We start from the raw sequence: 17949 nt of genomic DNA, 5'->3' as shown, positions 1-17949 counted from the left end.
CCCTCCTTTTTTCCTCCCAAAGAAAGCAAGTGCAAGGGAGCTATTCTATAGGTGTCCACCTAGTGGACATGTCCATTTCGTCTGCCGTTCGAATGCTGATTGGCTAAAGCCACCTGTTTCCTTCTGACGCCGTACCCCAGCCTACCCAATCAGAACTTCAGCAGGAAACGAAATGGACATGTCCACTAGGTGGACACCTACGGAATACGTCCCCAAGTTTACCGAATATACTATGATTTTAAACTAGTAAAGCACCCACAGGGGAGGGGGGGGTGCACTCGCTAGCATCCTGCATAGTACCCTGCCATAGTACCCTGTTTTCTCCAACCTTGGGCGGACGTTTCACACATCTCGCCACGATCTGTTGACCACTGATGGTCAGCGCAAATAGCGGAGTGCGATAGGGTGAGGAGTCAAATGTTCCATATAGCAGGGTAGATTGGAAATCGGTATAATGTTTCATATGTAGAAGCCTAGAGGGAAATGCCACATTAACAGGTTAGCCAGCCACCGTTGATGTCATGCATAGCAAACTATTTTTTTTTTGCTCTTTGGTCCGTATATTTTAGGACGGGAAATTGAATGTCCGTATATGTTAAAGGAAAACTGAATTTTCCCGTGTGATTGGTACGCATTCCGGCCGCGAGAACTGCTTTTTTGCGGTCCTTAAAGTATACACGCCGAATGTATAGGTCGGAAATAAGGGTCACGTGCTTGCAGCTTAAGGCTCCCTAATGTATCTCCCGTTACCTCGACGATCGGGATTTGCTGCAGGGCTGCTCGTGTCAGACTAGGGCATGGCTAATTCAACTGGTAGTTTTAGAAGAGCTATCGTATACGCTTGAGCATAATGGCCGCACTCACGTAAGGGCCGCACGCATGCAATAGCCGCCGTCACTAACTTAGTATGCCAAAATCTAAAAAAGGAGAATAAGAAAGTTGAAAGAAAAATGTTCGAGCACACTGCGCCTGGTGTGGGGCGTTCTTGGACATACTTTTGCAGAGCTTTAAACTCACAGGCCTAATCTGGCGTAATAAATGGTACTGCGGAGGACCGCATAAGCGAGTTCGCACCTAACCGATCATGACCGACGGCGGAATTTAGTGAGGAGTCGACGGGCGTCAGTGGATGACGTGCACGCGGAAATAAAGAGATACGTTGTGCAAATAGTTGCATTCCTTCTTTTGGTACATAGTAATCATGGGGATTACGCACGCCCGGAAAAATTGGACAAATGACTCGCCCCCTATATATGATGATCATGATGGCCGCGCCTCATCATGATCACGGAAAAAAGCGTGGCCCTTAGGGGAGTGTATACGGTATTTTGACCTTTGAATTGGCGCACAAATCGCGCTCGGATTTGGCAAATTTTAATTGATGAAGACGATCTGTACCGCAAGGATTTTCGTAAATTTCAACTGTAGTTCAAGTGTAGTTGGCATCTTATATCCGCGTACTTTACGTCTTCTGAAGTTATCATTGAACTTGTGACTTCATGGTCAAGCAAAAGACAAAGCGACGTGTCATGGAGCGAGTTTATCTGAAATGACCAATACAAAGGAAGATGCTGTAAGGCAATTATATTCTGCTCCAGATGAACCAGTGAAATTTCGCGCATAACTGTATTGCATATAGCAGATTAACATAGATTGCCTATAGATTACAACTACTTGTATTCCGCCTCCGTAACATTCATGGTGTTAGGCAGATTTACCTGGGGGATTAGGTAGAGTGTTTGGAAACACTTGCTTCATGCTATTTCATTTCCTTCCTATACTGTCTAAGGCGCTATCAGTGATGAAAGTTACTCGAAAGAAATCTTGATGGGCACGGAAAAAAAGAAAAAGAAACAAATAGGGATGACGTAAAGCCACAATTACGTGCGAGGTTGTTAAACAAAATAAAGTTCCAACGAATGCCGTCTATCACTATATTGTGGCGAGGCTGCACAAAAAAATATAAAGAACACTTCACGAAACACACAATGCCCTACTTTCAATGACTTTGTCGCCACTTCGGTATGAATAGCTACTGAAAGTGCTGGAGTTGTCAATGAGGGCGCGATTCGGCGATGATGCTCGCAGATCTCTCATCAGAAGTGTATGTGTCCCACCTTCTATAATTTAATTCCAGGCCGCCTGGTGGGCATACCAAACTTCCTGGCAAAGGCGGGCATCCGTACGCATCTCTCGAAGCTGGTGGGAAACAACGAAGTTGGTGAGTCCCGACATTGGACGTGGGTAGCTTTAAATCCGTTGAGGAAAGACTTGTTGATATCAGCTCTTCCTTTTTCTTCAAAGACTTGTTGATATCAGCTTTTCCTTTTTCTTCTCTCGAACCGCGCATAATTTTATAAGTGACCCGCTTACTGCACAAACATGTTTTAGGCAGTAACACCTATTGTGTACCTGCCCCCGCTACGATGTACAACGCCTCTCTCTTCGGGAAACTTTACACCGACTGGACTTAATACCGTTCACTGAGTCAAAGATACTCGGACCATGGTCACACCCGTCACTGGCACGAAAAGCGAATCGTGCATTAGTGCAATACTTGCAATAGAGACCGTTTATAGCGTCCCTGTGCATAGTGTCCCGCCCACACGCACTCAGTGTTCACTCTCTCCCTTTTTCCTCTTTCTATTCCCCTTTCCCCCACCCCCAGTGTAGGGTAGCAAACCAGATGCTCTTCTGGTTGACCTCCCTGCCTTTCCTGTCCTTGCTTTCTCTCTCTCTTAGGCACTAATAGATTCTGTTAACCGCTACAGTGAGCTCTTCAATAAAAATTTACTTACTTTGGATTGACCGGTCAGCGTTAACGCGAATGTGAATTCCGAAAAACCTGCCAGAACCGAATTTCGCCTCGTCAGTCTCTACTTCGTTTAGGTATGAACACTGCGGCTACACTTGCAGTGTAATCGTAAGACACTATTGTTACTGCTTATGAATAATTATGTATGGTCTTAAGTAGCGCTAACTTGAAACAAGAGAACGAAAAAGTGAGGCACACAATCAGGGTTTGTGTCTACTTTCTTTGTTCTTGTGTTTCGTCAACTTAGCGCCATTGAGACCAGGCTTGGTGTGAACCAACTAGCCGAATTTTACGTTCTGTTATAAATAATTATACTCGTCACTTCATCTCGCCAGCATTAAAACAAAAAATAACAAAAAAATTCAGACTGATGATGTGAGCAGTTCACCTGCTGTGCAACAAGACGCCACTTCCGGCACTTAAACCTCCAATAACCATTTCAGGATCATTTCTTTTTTCGTACATGTTATTGTTAAGTCCAAACCGAGGTAATTTGAGAGCAAATGCAGTCGCACGCGCACTCGAAGAAGGGAGAACACTGAAAGCAGCAGTGCCAGAGCAGGCAGTGGTTGCAGTGTGTGCTAATGTGCATGAAACAACGATAAACAGCATTAAGCTGAAACAGCAAGCCTAGAGGTCTGTACGAACCTCTCCCAAGCAGCTCTTCCTTGTACAGCCGGGCACCTGGCGGGGCAGTTGCCTGTGACCGTCACACAAACCGGTGGGTGCTCGGCGGCGGCGACCGAAGCAGGAGCCTTTTGCAGCCTAGCCAGGCGTCCATACCACTCGGCCATACATGACAAAAGGATTTATTTATAAATTGACATGATGGGAGTTTACATGTACTATCACGAGTACTAGTACGAGCATGCGCACGAGTAGGAGCACCCGTACAAGTCGGAGCACCAGCACGGGTAGGGCTCACCCTCACAACACTCAACATCCACGTTTTATCCCCTTCTTCTTCCTGTTTCTCTCGTGGGGGGAATTCACTGTTCCTCTCGGCCAAACACAATTGTTGAACCATTCGTGAAATCCCGCCCATGACGTTGCATCGTTCCGCCGGGCTCCACCTCTACTGTTGCACGAACGCCCCCGCATACGAGGCAACGATGCGGCAAGCTGGGAACATTAGGTCGAAATCGTTCCCACGGAAGACCTCGACGTTGGCTCATTTTATCAATTAGTGGGCCATTCATGGCCGTACGCTTGTCAGGATCGGGTTACGGTAAAGCGATATTCACGGTAGTTGTTTCTACGAAGGGCGGCGGTCATTGTCGCCTCTGGTGAGGTTTTTTGATTGCGTGTCAGGGTCCATGCCGGGTACCGTCTAGTCTAGGCGGGCGCTCGTCTTACCCGTCAGCTTTGGTGACGACGATTTAGTCGACAGCTGCCTGGTCCTGAGAAAACGACGATGCAGCGTGAAGGGCCTTTCATACATGCACGCAAGCCGGTGATCAGCATTAATCGTCGAGGAAGGATGCGCGATAGAACAATGATAAACGTCAATCGTAACACCGCGTAAAGCTTAGGGAAGATAACCGATGGACCATTACAGTTATAGAATGGGTGTCAAATGGAGGGAAGCACCGTCGAGGACGGCAGAAAATTGGGGGGTAGGGGTGAAATTAGAGGATTAGAGCCACGATGATGATAACTGAAGAGTCAACAATTGAATTGACAGTGGTGGCAAGCAATAAACTGAAAAAAAAGGGCGAGAGGAGGAAAAAGAAAGTGTCTTCTTAAAGCAGTGCGTCCTGCTCTCTCCTCCATTATACTCATTCTCTGGCGAGACTGAGGCGACCTTAGGTCATTACTTTTCGCCATCTTTTGCATTTCTTTACGATAATAAGTCTATGATTATGAACTATTCCCGAAAGCCTTGGTCTATATTTATCTGTGGCTTTAATTCGGCCTTTCGTTACCTTATACTCTTGGGTTCAGCCACCTAAAAGTTAGCTCCACTGTCCGAAATTTACGTTACTGAATGCGTCAAATTACACTGCTAAGCTGGTTCTGTTTATGTTTCTTTAATTCAGGGATGTGTGTTTATGTTGTTTTTATTTGTATTCTTTCTCGCAACTCATCGTCTATATCTATAAGTGACAGCTTCAAAATTTTCGCAGATTAGCCTTCCCATTTTTGTCTGTTTCGACCATTCCATTATTTGTCAACCTCTCATTGCAGGTATGCGCAACTAACATTGAGGACCACAACAACAGCTTAAAGCAGATCGTTCGCTCGCCATTTAAAATATTTCGTGCAATTGATAGTTCTAAAGCGAACCACTTGCTTCGGTTCATCAGACCAGTATCCCCGCAGTGGCTTAGCGGCTGTGTTGTTCCGCTGCTACGCACCAGGTCTCGGGATCAAATCCCGGCCGCTGCGGCCGCATTTCGATGAAGGCGAAATGCAAAAACACTTGTGTCCCGTGCTTTGGGGGCACGTTAAAGATCTCCTGGTGGTCAAAATTAATCCGGTGTCCTCCACTCCGGCATGCCTCATAATCAAATCGTGGTTTTGCCAAAGCACGTAAAACGCCCGAATTCAATTAATCAGACTGGTGTTTTCTTTCCTTGCATCTAACCGTTTTCGTGAGCCAATCTCGAAAGCTGTGCTATCTGAGGCATAGTCTAAAAGCGCTATCAGTTACGAGGTAAGAATGTGAGAACCAGGCATATGGCGCATGCCCGAGAAGTTTGAGAGAGCTACTTTGTCGCGATAGCAGCATGCGTTTTACCGTGGCTTAAAGGTTAGAGCATCGAACAGCTGTGCTGAGGGACAGAGGTTCGGTCCCACCATTGGATCACGCCCTTCTTTATAAAAATTATAGGCGGACTTCACCTGCCTAACAGGTATCTAACAAAAGATTGTGGTATCTTTCACGTTCGGAAACCCAACACAGTCGGCCCGAAATAGCAAGCTTCTAAGGGATTCAGGTCGTAGAAATATCACCTTAATGTCGAACTCTGCGCACCTGCGATGCAGGCAAGGTGTTCGCGTTCCTTTCTTCGTTCGACACTGTGGTACCATTGGCGGCGGACGTGCTACTTACTTGGCTGTTCAACGTGTCCATCTCCTTCATGCCGGGTCTTCCCTACTTAGCCGCCGCCGGAATTACCGGAATCGCCGTTGGTCTCATGGGGTACTGTATCTTCCGCTTATTGCTGATTGATTGACATATAGAGTTTATCATCTCAAGTCAACGAATAATACTTGCTTTCTGGAATCTTCCTCCCGCATATGAGAATGCCCAGAGTGAGCAAAATCATTAGCGTTGAGAAATCGCTTTGTGTATTCACGTGGATCAAACGTGTGTACGTGCGACACTGCGAACACTTTTACTCGATGTTGAATTACGTAGAGCATATTGTTGGCTCGATCTCAGCCAATCACGGTAAAAACGTGCAGAAAGATCGTTTGAAGTAATATATTTCTGAATTTTCCGAAAGTTCCCGAGATGGGACCTAACTTCGCTAAAAGTTTTCCAGCAGTACCGAAGGTTTTACTTTTCTTAAGATAACGTGGCAATATATAAACGCAACGAGGAATGCGGGGATGATCGCGGTTTCCTATTATTTGATTTAAGGGAATCAGTGGAAGAGAATCTGCCGCATCTGTCTTTCTTTTCTTTTTTCTTTTTTTTTTCTTATTTGCTGACCGCCTACTGGCGTTCTCTCATGGACACCATGCCCTCGGTGCATCACCATTCTTTATTCAACCTCTAAAAAGCACCAACTTTGGTGCGCAATTGAACCCCCCCCCCCTCCATCTGATGCTCAAAACCGAAAATATTACAGACGCTGAGCAACCATGAGTAGCTACAGGATAACCGCAGGAGAAACACACGATGAATGCAGCATAATATAGAAGATGACTTCGAAAACATCTTCAAATGCAGCAATTTCAACGCATGTAAGAGGGGAGCTATCCCTCTGGGGGTTTGCTTGCACCTGGCATTAAAAATTTAGATAAAGGATTTCACTTATGCTTTGAAAATGGGCTGAGAGATAGGACGTTGATTTCAATCTGAGGAACAAATATGTCAATATGTTCGAAAGTAAAAACGAACAATAGATCATCTATGGTGAAGTAGTGATATCATACCTTCAGATCCCATCTTAGATTTCATGGATCTCAAGTAAATGCTACGGTCTGTTGTAAGCACTTTTTTTTTAATTGAACACCGTAAATTTAAACAGTCATGCCGTTGCGCCAGTTTCTGAATAGATAAATGCATTGTACGCCTAAGCCAGATGTCGCAAGCGTTTCCTTATGCGATCGATATTATTTATGGTTACTATTAAATTATTATTATTATTTGCGTCATTGAGGAGTATTGCTTTATTTTCAGCTACGTCACTAAGGTGCACCGGCGGTACATCACTTATGAAGGCATGCCCGACGCAGAGGCCGCATCAGCAGCCGTCAGTAATTGAAGCAAGATAAGGCGTATGGTCAACAGAAACTCGGGTCGTCAGAAGGCGAACCAGCATGGCGTGCTATAGTGTGGTCACCATTGACTGTGGGCAACTTGAGAAAGCGTTGCATGCCATGCGTTTGGTGCGATTGCATGTCTTTGTCTGGGTCATCGATTAATCGGTGTCACACCCCCTGTAAGGGGGCAGCTGCTCAGCTCGCTTTCAAAAAGTATTGCTCAGAAGGACTGAATGTTGAGGAAATTGTTTGGGATTCATGGTGCAGAAACGCTGGCACGAAGAAATGCGTACAAGTATAAGGACAAGGACAGCCCAAACGCTCACTGTCACCTCGTCAGTAAGTAGTCAGATGATAGTCTGTGTTCGAAACCTGAAAGTCATCTGAGAAGGGTCATTCTCGGATATTTGTGTTACACAATGCTTGCCCTCTTCGGACCCATGCAGTGAGTCTAAACGAAAAGAGAGGCGTAGCTCAACTTGTCATGGACAAACTCTTCATTTAATATAGCTGAGAGCAATTTACATAGAGAAATAACAAGGTAGTGATAATATCTTACTTCGTACACAATAATATCTTCAATTATGAAAAAAAATATCAAATATAGCGCACATAAGAATGTAAAAATCTTCTGCAGATATTTTCCGCTTCGCATACACGCATGCAAAGGATCATATGGTAATTTTTATTGTATGTCTTACTTCATCACTAATCTTCAAGCGGTACACGCTAGCATAATAAAGAATTGTACATTATGCTATAATTAAACACTCTCTCTGGTAGTCTGTGCCAAATAGAAATCGCATAAGGCAATCGGCAAAATTGCCTATTGGTGCAATTGCAACATTGGTGTACATTACCATGGCTGAGAGGCTGCCTTAATGTTTTATTATGGTGTGTTAATAGAACCCGCGTGATTGGCTCATTTATGCAATGTTCTTGCACTTTCTTAACGTCACCACTTGGTAAAACTGATCGACTGCTTGTACCTACGTTTGCACGCCTGCCGTTACATACCATGAGTATTGCTCGTTCCAGGCACTATTGCCTGCGCAGATGCACCGCTTCGTTTTCAGTAACCTCCCCGTTTTCACACCCGTAGCAGAAAAAGGAAGTGGCAAGAAGCATCTGCCGGATGTCACATCACATCACAGCTGTCAGCCCACCGCACGTATTGCATTGGGAGCGGTATAGGGGTTTTGCATTATAAGTGGACAGAACTCGACAGACGCTGATTTACACGGGAACTGGTTTGTCGCAGTAGTACGAGCCCCCACAGTGATTGCCATTTCATTTTTGTGAAGGTCAATTTTTTTAAAGATGGCTTAGGAGACATCACAAAAGGTTTGAAAGTGTCCTCAATTGAGCTTGCCATCATGACAGCAAAAGAAGTTTCTCAGTACCTGTAGGTGGCAAAACGTTTAGTACGCACAGATATATTTATTGCGATACGCCAATGTTACATGGGTAGCGGCATTTGTAGATTTGTGATATCTGTCCACTGATAGTAATAATAAGCACTAAGATGAGGAAACGTGGTCTGACCTAAATACCCTCAATTTCAACACTAGATACATGCAAAGGCACGAGAATAAAAAGTAAGTATACATTAACATTTCTTCTAAACAATACATTTAAAATTCCGCGAATGCAATTTGTTTAGGTGCGTATGAAGCGTATATTTCTGCAACGAAATACAACATTTTGGTGACTGGGTATTATGTTTCTTGCCTAAACGATCGCATGTTTAAGAGGATAATAGTTGAGCGTAATAATTCCTGCCCGCTTTACACTTTTATATTAGTCTTTTACTTAATATGTATGAAGTATGTTTAAAGCCATATTTGCTTTAGAGCTTAGTGTTGTTTGTACGATGCTGCTGCAGAATTTCCAAGGATAGTGTTTGCTTATGTAGCTGATTTATTTGTAAGGTCTTGTAACTTTTTAAATAAGGTATTGTGCTTTCATAGTGCCGAATCTGTGCCAATGGTACGCATTTCATTCTTCTGTAAGGAGAATTGAGAGAGAAGTGAGGTCAGTTTACGCCGTCGTTCTCCCTACTAATGAGCAGTATGTCTGGTGTAGATGCATCCTTGAGTGCATAATAAAATTAGCGCTTAGGAGTTAATAGAAGATGGAAGTTCTCGTGTCTAAAGGTGACTTTACGGTAATACAACAAAGGCTCTCAATAAAGTCGTTATTCTGTTTCCTTTATGGGAATGTCGTGTAGTGAATTAGCTGTTGAGCAGACCTGAGGTATCGCGTTACACTGAATCATTAGTTTAATTTAACAAAACTTTGTGCATGTAAGACAGCTTGAACGGAATTAGCCGCGCAGGTGCTCTTGGCATCACGCGAGAATCCTAAAGCACAAGGCGTGCACGAGGTTCCGATTAATCATGAGGTATCTTGTTCTGGCCCGAATAAGTTGCCTAACCTGGAGAAAACATCTTGCCTTCGCTTACTGCACCACATCTTTTTCTAAGCAATTATAACTGAATGGAAGTTTCTTGCGCAGCGCAAAAGTCATAAATGCTGAGAAAATGGCCTCTGCGTTGCACACATTGAAGGAAAGACACGTAAGAGGGTCTCACAGCTTGGATCAACATTCAGACTACCACACGCTCAAACCAACAACCACTTTACCGAAAGAATAACAAACACGGCACAGTGTTTTCATTGGAACACGGTTCTTTCTAAAGGATGTTTTTCTTGGCTGACCTTTAATACAATTAAATGAGAGTAAGTAGTACACACGCACGCCTCGTTGCTTTGAAAACATCTATTCCCAGGTAAAGAAGAATAGCAGAAACGACAGGTAAATTGGGATGAACAGGCACACATATAGCATCGCGGTGTCATTACAACGCTTTCTCCAAACTATACTTCCAGCTTCAGGTTTCTTGAGCATTTATTCACCATGATGACAGCAACGCAAAACACAGAAAGCACTACCTAGAAATATTATGAAGATGTAGTGTTAACTGAGCTCGATAGCTGTATTCGTCTTCTGTCGTAGAGTGCTCCAAACTTAAAGCGCTGGTTGGTGACACACTGTGAACGAAATTTCGTGCCATGTTTCGTGTGAAGTGGGCCGAATACTGACTATATATACCCTACATTAGGAAGGCCCACGATAGTCCTTGATAGTCACATAGTTAGGATAGCCACGACAGTCCTATGGCTACGGCATTGCCAAGCTTACGTCAATGTTGCAGGTTCGATCATGGCCGCGTCTGCCACAATTCAATGGGGGTGAAATGAAATAACACTCGTGTATTTAGATTTAGGTTCTGGTTATATAACCCCCGGTGGCAAAAATTGTTCTAGATTCCCCTCACTACGGCGTGCCTCGTAATGAGATCGCGATTTCGGCAAGTAATGCCTCAGAATCTATTTTAACAGTCTCTCATCGTAGAAAAGCAAACAAGGAAAGCCTAAATTCTTTCTGTATTTGAAGAAAATTTGCGAATAAAAAGAACTTACACTGATGATGAACCCGCCGTTGTATAATGAGCGTTGCTATGTTGCAATTTGCGTAGCCACGTGTGGGAAACAATGTTGCCAATTCAGCGAATTTATGAGTGGATTTATTGACTTTCTTGTGTGTTAAGAGAAAATGTTTTTTTTTTCTACTTAGTGACCGGGGACATTATTTAGCGACATGACAGAACAATTGGCGTTATTTAGTCGCCTTCGAAGTTATGAACTTGCTTTGAGGTTTTCTTTCTGTAGGATGCACTTTATTATTCACAAATACAAGAAAGCATTAAAAGTTGACTATACTGCGTGTGGGCTCTTTGACCATGCATGATGAATCAGTAGTTGTCTTAATATCGGTGAATGTCATAGTTTGCTTGTAATTCGCAGCATGGTGTCGCTGACAGGCGTCGCATTGTGCTTACAAAATGGGTGTTTTAATTCTTCACGACACCGATCTGATTGGGACCTAGCACTACATGTTCTGCGCAGTTTCACTAACAACGTTCCATTGGTTAACGCTCGCAGCCGTAGCATTCAATTAATTCACCAAAACTAATTACGGTAATGTGTATGGTGACAGTTGGAACTCGGCAGCTGCATAACAATACAGATAGACTGCATAGGACGGCGCACATATAGGAGCAGCTGGGTTCGCTCACGCGAATTCGAACGCAGCGCTTCTATTTCCCACGGCTTTGTGACAATATACAAGTTCTCGCGAAGCCTTCAAGTGGATTAAGTGGTAGAAGCGTTGTATTTGACCCACATAAGAGGACGCATATAACATGCTACGACGAAAGGCGTGTCGATGAATATTTTGTTGTTATTTCATGAATGCGGAAGGCTATACTCGAATACAACTCAAATCTGAAGTGAAGCCCCGCCCACGCCCTCATAACCTCCAACTGTTGTTCCTCCGCGAGGCTGCAAATAGTTCGTACTTCACAGTTCCTTAGAATTAAATTATAAGCGCGTAAATTTGTACGTTTTCGCTCGTCTGTTATGGTGAAACGGTGAAAGCCTGATTCCTTATTGAACTGAAATAAAATGCTTGCTTCGCTGCAACTATCTATTGCCAAGTTTCACTTCAGTTGGCAGTGAAATTTCATGAGTAAAACGAGGTCAGCAGTTAACTGAATTGTACCGCGGACTCTTGAAGAGTGAAATGCTCAGACTCCATACACTTTGTCCGTGTCTGTTGCACACCTCATCGCTTCCGCCGATGAAAAGACCCTTCAAGAACAGCAAACCTTCCGAAAGTATCAAGTACGACGCTATTTTGAAATAGACGCATGACGACGATTTTGTCTGCTTCTGTAATTGGCTGGCGGCGTAACAATCTCGGACTGTCTGTGCGCCTTGGTGGCCAACTGCTGTTTTTTTTTTAAGTTGTATCCTACTATACAAATTCGGCAGGGATACTGTCGTTTACGTTTACTAAATTTACTGCAAGAAAAAAAATCCAATTACCCATGTTTTTTAATATCGTCCTAAATTTTTAACTATAAAAGATGAAGGTAAATAAGAAATTTCACCGGGCATCCTTTGCTGCTATGTTGATGTGTCAACAAATCAAAATCCCGATACGTACTGACAGTAAGTTTCCTGTTTATACCTCACCTGCATGGATAATAGGAAGAACGTGAAGCGCTTCGCTAATGTATGCTCAACGTTATCCTATGTTATTTTCCAGAACACCTACGCTATTTAAAGTTTACTCAATAGTTGTAGCAACAGTATTAGCAACTTTAGAGAAAATTTACGAAAATTTTGGAAATTTCTTGATTTGGTTCAGCTACACACGGAAAAAATTATATGTCAACACTGGCTCGTAAACAGCAGGAGAGTGACAGCAAAGGCTCTGTCTACGGACTCGAAACAGTGCAAAATCACGTGGTCCTTTTCTACCGCGCAAAACATTTGAAATACAGAAATACACGCTTGCCTTCTGTGTACATGCCCAAAACAGATATTCCAGATCAGTTACTCTAGCCCAATCATCCGAAATATCCTAATCCAGCCAGCGTGTGTACAAAAGTTGTTTTAATGCATACGTGAATAGAAATCCGTGTTTGAAGTTTGAAGTATACTCGAAGTTTGAAGTTCATTCTCCTCACTGCTTACTCAATAATTACTCAAAGGATGAAACCATTTCTCAAGAGGGAGAGGCTTGACATGGTGGCGTCCTCTGGCGTTTCTTCCGTCGAACCTGACTGACGGGTGCTTCTTCTCGTGGTCTCAGCTAGGCGGCACTAGCTCCGCGAAAGACATTCGACCGCGTTTGCAGTTTGTTGCTTCGCCTACTATGGCTAGGAAAGGGGATTCTTCATCTTTAGTTGAGGCTATTTATGTAAAACGCAGCTCGCGAAGTACGCGCCTGCACATATCGATTTCTCGCTTTACAGATATCGCGATTCTGTGACAAAACACGGACCACTTGAAAAGGCTAGCTATAATTGCGAAGAAAAATTTCAGAGTAATGGTACCTAAGCAGTTAAATGCTCAGAAATTAACTTTTTAGTTATTCACTTTAGAGCATATATCCTGATTGCGAAAAGCAAGTCAAGCAGTAGTGAAGTGAAATCGATGTAGCAGAACTACTGTGCATTTATGTGTAGGTTCAGCTTCAAGAAAGACGTCCTCGAAATCTCTGGCGAAATGCATTGTTGCAACTGCTAACATTTCTCGGCGCTCCAATTTATATTGCCTGATAAGTGACAACTGGATATCAAGGCACATTGCCTCGGACTGTTATGGGCTTATTTCTCGTAGCTAGATGGTAAGCACGGGATATATGCCAGATGTACATCATTTCATTACTGCACGGCTTGATTTTGGCACTTGGGATATCATATCCACTGTGATTATTTACAGTGCTACAGTTTTTACCGAAGGTTTGTACATTTTGTTATGATCAATATAAAGAACGCTGTGCCTCAAGCACTACGATACGCTAACACTTAATTAGCTATCATCACATTGCTATTTGTCTCACTAGTAGTGTCCGCCCCTTCAAGTTATCCGACATATCTCACAGAATTGAGATATCTACCTCCTGCGGATATCTTGAGTGGGTCCGTGTCCACTAATGTAAACAATTTGGTCTCACACGCGTGTCATCCATAAAAACATTTTAACGCCTAGGATACTAATATGTTGTCTTCTGAACACGAAAGCGGGTCATGCCTGCAAAAATTTAACCTCCACGCTGCGTTTAACTAGGCAGACCTCAACTCCTTCCGGAACTAAAGCAAGCCTATTTTATTGACTTGAAACAAAAGGAAATGATGACGCGCTAATACGGCGCCGGCTGTCATGAACACTTTGTGTTTTACACGCTTACTCTTGTAGACCTTTTGCACAATGCTGACAACCCAGTGTACACATTGGGCTCCCGTCAGAATCCCGAAGGATAGACGTACAAGTGGTCACCGCGCGACGAGTGCAGATATTCAGTGGACCGCGTGTGCTCTGTTACAACTCTCATTAACCCTTTAATGACGAGACATACAAATACCTACAAAAATGTTTATTTTCTATCCAAATATACAAAACACATCAAGAATAAGCGTAATCAACAAAAATAAAAGAAGTATTTTACGGAAACTTTTTCAGCAATAGGAGGAACACCCGCGCAGAAAACTGGAAGTGGGCTTCACCCCAAGCCACCTAATGCTTCGTTTTCAATTTGTATAGCCAACTCTTATCATATGTGAACCATAGGTGCACATTTAATTTGCTTTACGTCACACGTGTGACACCACTGCAGCTGGATATGTGGCATAGGCCCGTTTCCTCTGGCCTTGCTTTCACAAGACATGAAAGAAGGTTAAAACTGCGCGAAATAAACAAGGAAAAGTGAAAAGGACACACAACACACCACTAGCGCAGTTGTGTATTCCTTCCGCTTGTCCTCGTTTTTTCGTGCAGTTTTAACCTTCCTTCGACTACGAACCAACTTGCCCTCAAGAACGTCCTTCTAAATTTTCACAAGACAGTAAGTCGCTTGCCAAACTTCTTCCTCGTCCAGTGTGCCAGCTCTAAACCAACAAATGACGCTTTCTGCCTGTCATTCAGTGTTGGCCAAGTACATTCAACCAGAAACTTCGCACTCAGCACTGAAACTCGGCAAAAAAAATTTTCTTTTTTTGGGGGGGGGGGGGTAGTATACTGCCTCAGGTAACACTTGTAAATAAAGGGTTAAATTTGATCTTGCATTGGGGCACACACATAGCGTGTTCACCGCATAGCGTGGCCCCACGAACGCACGCTTCATTCCCCGCAACGAAAAAGTGGAATATCAGGGCATGCTCTCCACTTGCACCACGATAACAACATTGACCAAAGCGGCGGCGGGGATCCGGCCCGAGCGTTTACTGCCGGTGCTACAATTTTTTTTTCTAGTTTCACGCCAACCGTAATTTTATGAGAGAAAAGTACACGAAAAAAGAGGGAAGCGAACCAAGAACCACCGCATACGGCGATATGTCGTGTATTGGTGTAGCTTTCAGCATGGTCATGGTCACGGTCATGGTATGGATGAAGTGTGGTCTCACGAACGCTGGAGCATTGGACCGCATACGATCCTATCAGTTTGTCGCAGTCGCTGTTGCCTGGCATCTCATCCTTGGCCTAAGAAACGTATAAGTGATGTCTCCTACGCATCCTAAGGCGCGTTACGTGCCTCATTACGTCAGTAACGTATCTCATGACTGCGAAGAACGGATAAATAATCATGCGCACATGGCACGCATTCTTGTACATAAGTTGGGTGACTGATTGACTAAAAGAGAGAGAGAGAGAGGAATATAGGAAGGCAGGGATGTTAACCAGTCAAGGCTCTGGTTGGCTACCCTACGCTGGGGGAAGGGAGAAGGGGAAGAGAGAGAGAAGGTTTAGATCCGTGTACGGACAGTACTTGAGTTAAAGCCGCTCTCGCAAACTAGACGTTCTGAGAAAGCACAAAGGTGTCTTCTTTGCCTTTTGAGCCGATGATCGGTGGGGTTGGTGCTCTAGTACTGTCTGTTCACTCAGAGGACGATCATCGAATTTCCTGAATGCGTTGGACAAAGATTGTCTTTGTGCTTGAAATTGAGGAGAATGGCACAATAAGTAGTCAATGTTCTCCTCGCATCAGCAAACATCACATGTAGGACTATCAGCCATTCCAATTAGTGCTGAGTAGGCATTCGTGAAGGCAACTCCAAGCCACAACCGACACAAGAGAGTCGCTTTGCGTCGGTGCAGACCGGCCGGAGGTCCGCGTTGAAGTGATGGGTTTAGTCTGTGCAGTCTTGTGCACCTTGTATGTGCGGTGTTCCACTCTGCTAGGAGATCTTGCGAGCTAGATGGTGAAGTTGTCTCGCGGCATCAGTCTTTGAGAGAGGAATGGGGACGCAGTGGTCTTCTTGGTTTGACATCCGAGCTGCCTTATCTGCCTCATTATTTGCTATGATACCGCAATGACCTGGTATCCACTGAAAAGATATGTCATGGCCTTTTTCTCAGCGTGGAATGTGGGTAAACGGTCGGCACGGCAACGCGTGGCTGGTTTCAAGCGGAAGTCACTTCATTGAGCGTCGTATTGAATATTGCGCACCTGTGTACCTCACGGCCGGAACTGGACACTCGGCTTGCACACCGGCCCGCAGCTGTGCACCGGCGCTTCGAATTTCAGTATAGGACCAGTGGAGAAACAACACAAACCCACAAGAACGCTGTAGCAGGCAACCGGCTACTGTAAAGCCGGTTCGAATCTATCCCTCACAATGGCGACCGAAAATCAGCGTCGACTGGCTGCAGCACAAGGTTGTCGGCTTTATGCATGTCCGCTATACGTTAATGCACACAATTAGTGTAGAAGAACAATGCTCTAGTAGTTAATGCCAACACGAGCATCTGATAACAGAAGTGAAAGCAACACCGGTTAGAGCCGTCCTTGCCAGAGTGGCGGCTTGTCTTTTGTAACGTGAGCAGCGTTGCCTAAAAATTGTGAAAGTCATCAGTCTCTTTCTCGTCTCGTTTTAGATCCGGTGGAGAGGCCACGCAGGCTCTATTTTTTGCTCAAGGTGCAAAATTCTAAACTTTTTTTTGTTCATTTACCGTGAAATGAAGCCGGCGTATTAGTCATTTTTGTTCTCATTTATTACAGCACTGTCTTGATGCATGCCCTGCCTTGATATTATATATTCTAATTTGATTCCGTAGGAAAATGAGGTGACTGCTCTCTGCACCTCTTCGGCATGAGGTAAACTAAAACAATCATTTCAACCATAGTGGTGCCGTGTATGTAGAGGGAATTTTAGTTTAAAAGTAAATGATCAATGATGCAGGGAAAAGAATCATGAAGACTAGCAGGGCGGATGACAAGGGGGCTTTATATTCGAATTGCTATCGCCTAGAGACAACACATTTGATTAGACGGGAGGCGTGGCAGAAACAACCTAAAAAGCTGCTTTCCTTACGCCTTCCTTGATAGAATTGAGAAACTGACCGAGTAAATTACTGCAGCATGCGTAGCTTCCACGAAAAATGCCCCGAAAGAAGGCTTCTTGTTTCGCAGTGGCGCCAAGTTTCTTCGGAGTCTTATTGCCGTGAAAATTCTCCCTGCTGCTCGACCTCGGATCCCAGAACCGAACTACACGATCTGTTCTTTTTTAACCGACCACTAGATGGCGGTGGCGTCCCAGCCTTATAGATTGGTCGTTGATTTATGCAGCTGCAAGTTGCTTCAGCACTTCATTATCAAAAAAGTCACTGCACTGAGTTATGATCCTCTCTAGACCTATTACATATATAACTAATATGCCGCACGAGTCCTCTATGCAATAATCTGATATGATATATAGGAAACACAGGATCTCTCATATAATACTTATATGCTCAATTCATATAGCAATACTATATGTGAAATATGCAAAATATAGGCTTTTTTTTTGGAGTCACGGCTCCACAGTCACTAGAACCCGCCGCTACGATGCTTCGGTGCGGGAGAGAAAAATATAATAAACAGGGAAAAACAAGGAGGCTAAAACACCTGGCAGATGACTGACTACGGAAACGGGTTTGGCGCAAATGGAAAAAAAGGCACGAGGGCAGATAGTTCAAGCACGCAGTATAGGATACTCCGCGTGGGCTATGGGCGGTCTCAATTGGCTAATTTTTTAGAGCGTTAATATAGCTGCGCTTTGTGGAAGCCTAAATTTCGAACCTGG

The 17949-nt window shown here is 44.1% G+C and overlaps 1 protein-coding gene across 2 annotated transcripts in view; it reads left to right on the top strand.

Annotated features, from left to right (window-relative positions):
• The window catches only part of LOC142560021 (putative peptidoglycan muropeptide transporter SLC46), a 124938-nt gene that overhangs the window by 9423 nt on the left and 97566 nt on the right, over window positions 1-17949 (top strand). Inside the window, exons 5-7 of one of the 2 annotated variants that reach the window (XM_075671768.1) lie at window positions 2138-2221; window positions 5804-5960; window positions 7170-11042. In XM_075671768.1, the coding sequence (XP_075527883.1) occupies window positions 2138-2221; window positions 5804-5960; window positions 7170-7254 (326 nt within the window). In that variant the 3' untranslated portion in view covers window positions 7255-11042. Of the gene's footprint in view, window positions 1-2137; window positions 2222-5803; window positions 5961-7169; window positions 11043-17949 lie in introns of those variants that run through there. The other variant, XM_075671767.1, reaches the window with a different exon arrangement.

Source organism: Dermacentor variabilis, chromosome 10, assembly GCF_050947875.1.
Source record: "Dermacentor variabilis isolate Ectoservices chromosome 10, ASM5094787v1, whole genome shotgun sequence".
Taxonomy (NCBI): Eukaryota; Metazoa; Arthropoda; class Arachnida; order Ixodida; family Ixodidae; genus Dermacentor; species Dermacentor variabilis.
This window is presented reverse-complemented; position numbering and strand designations above follow the sequence as displayed.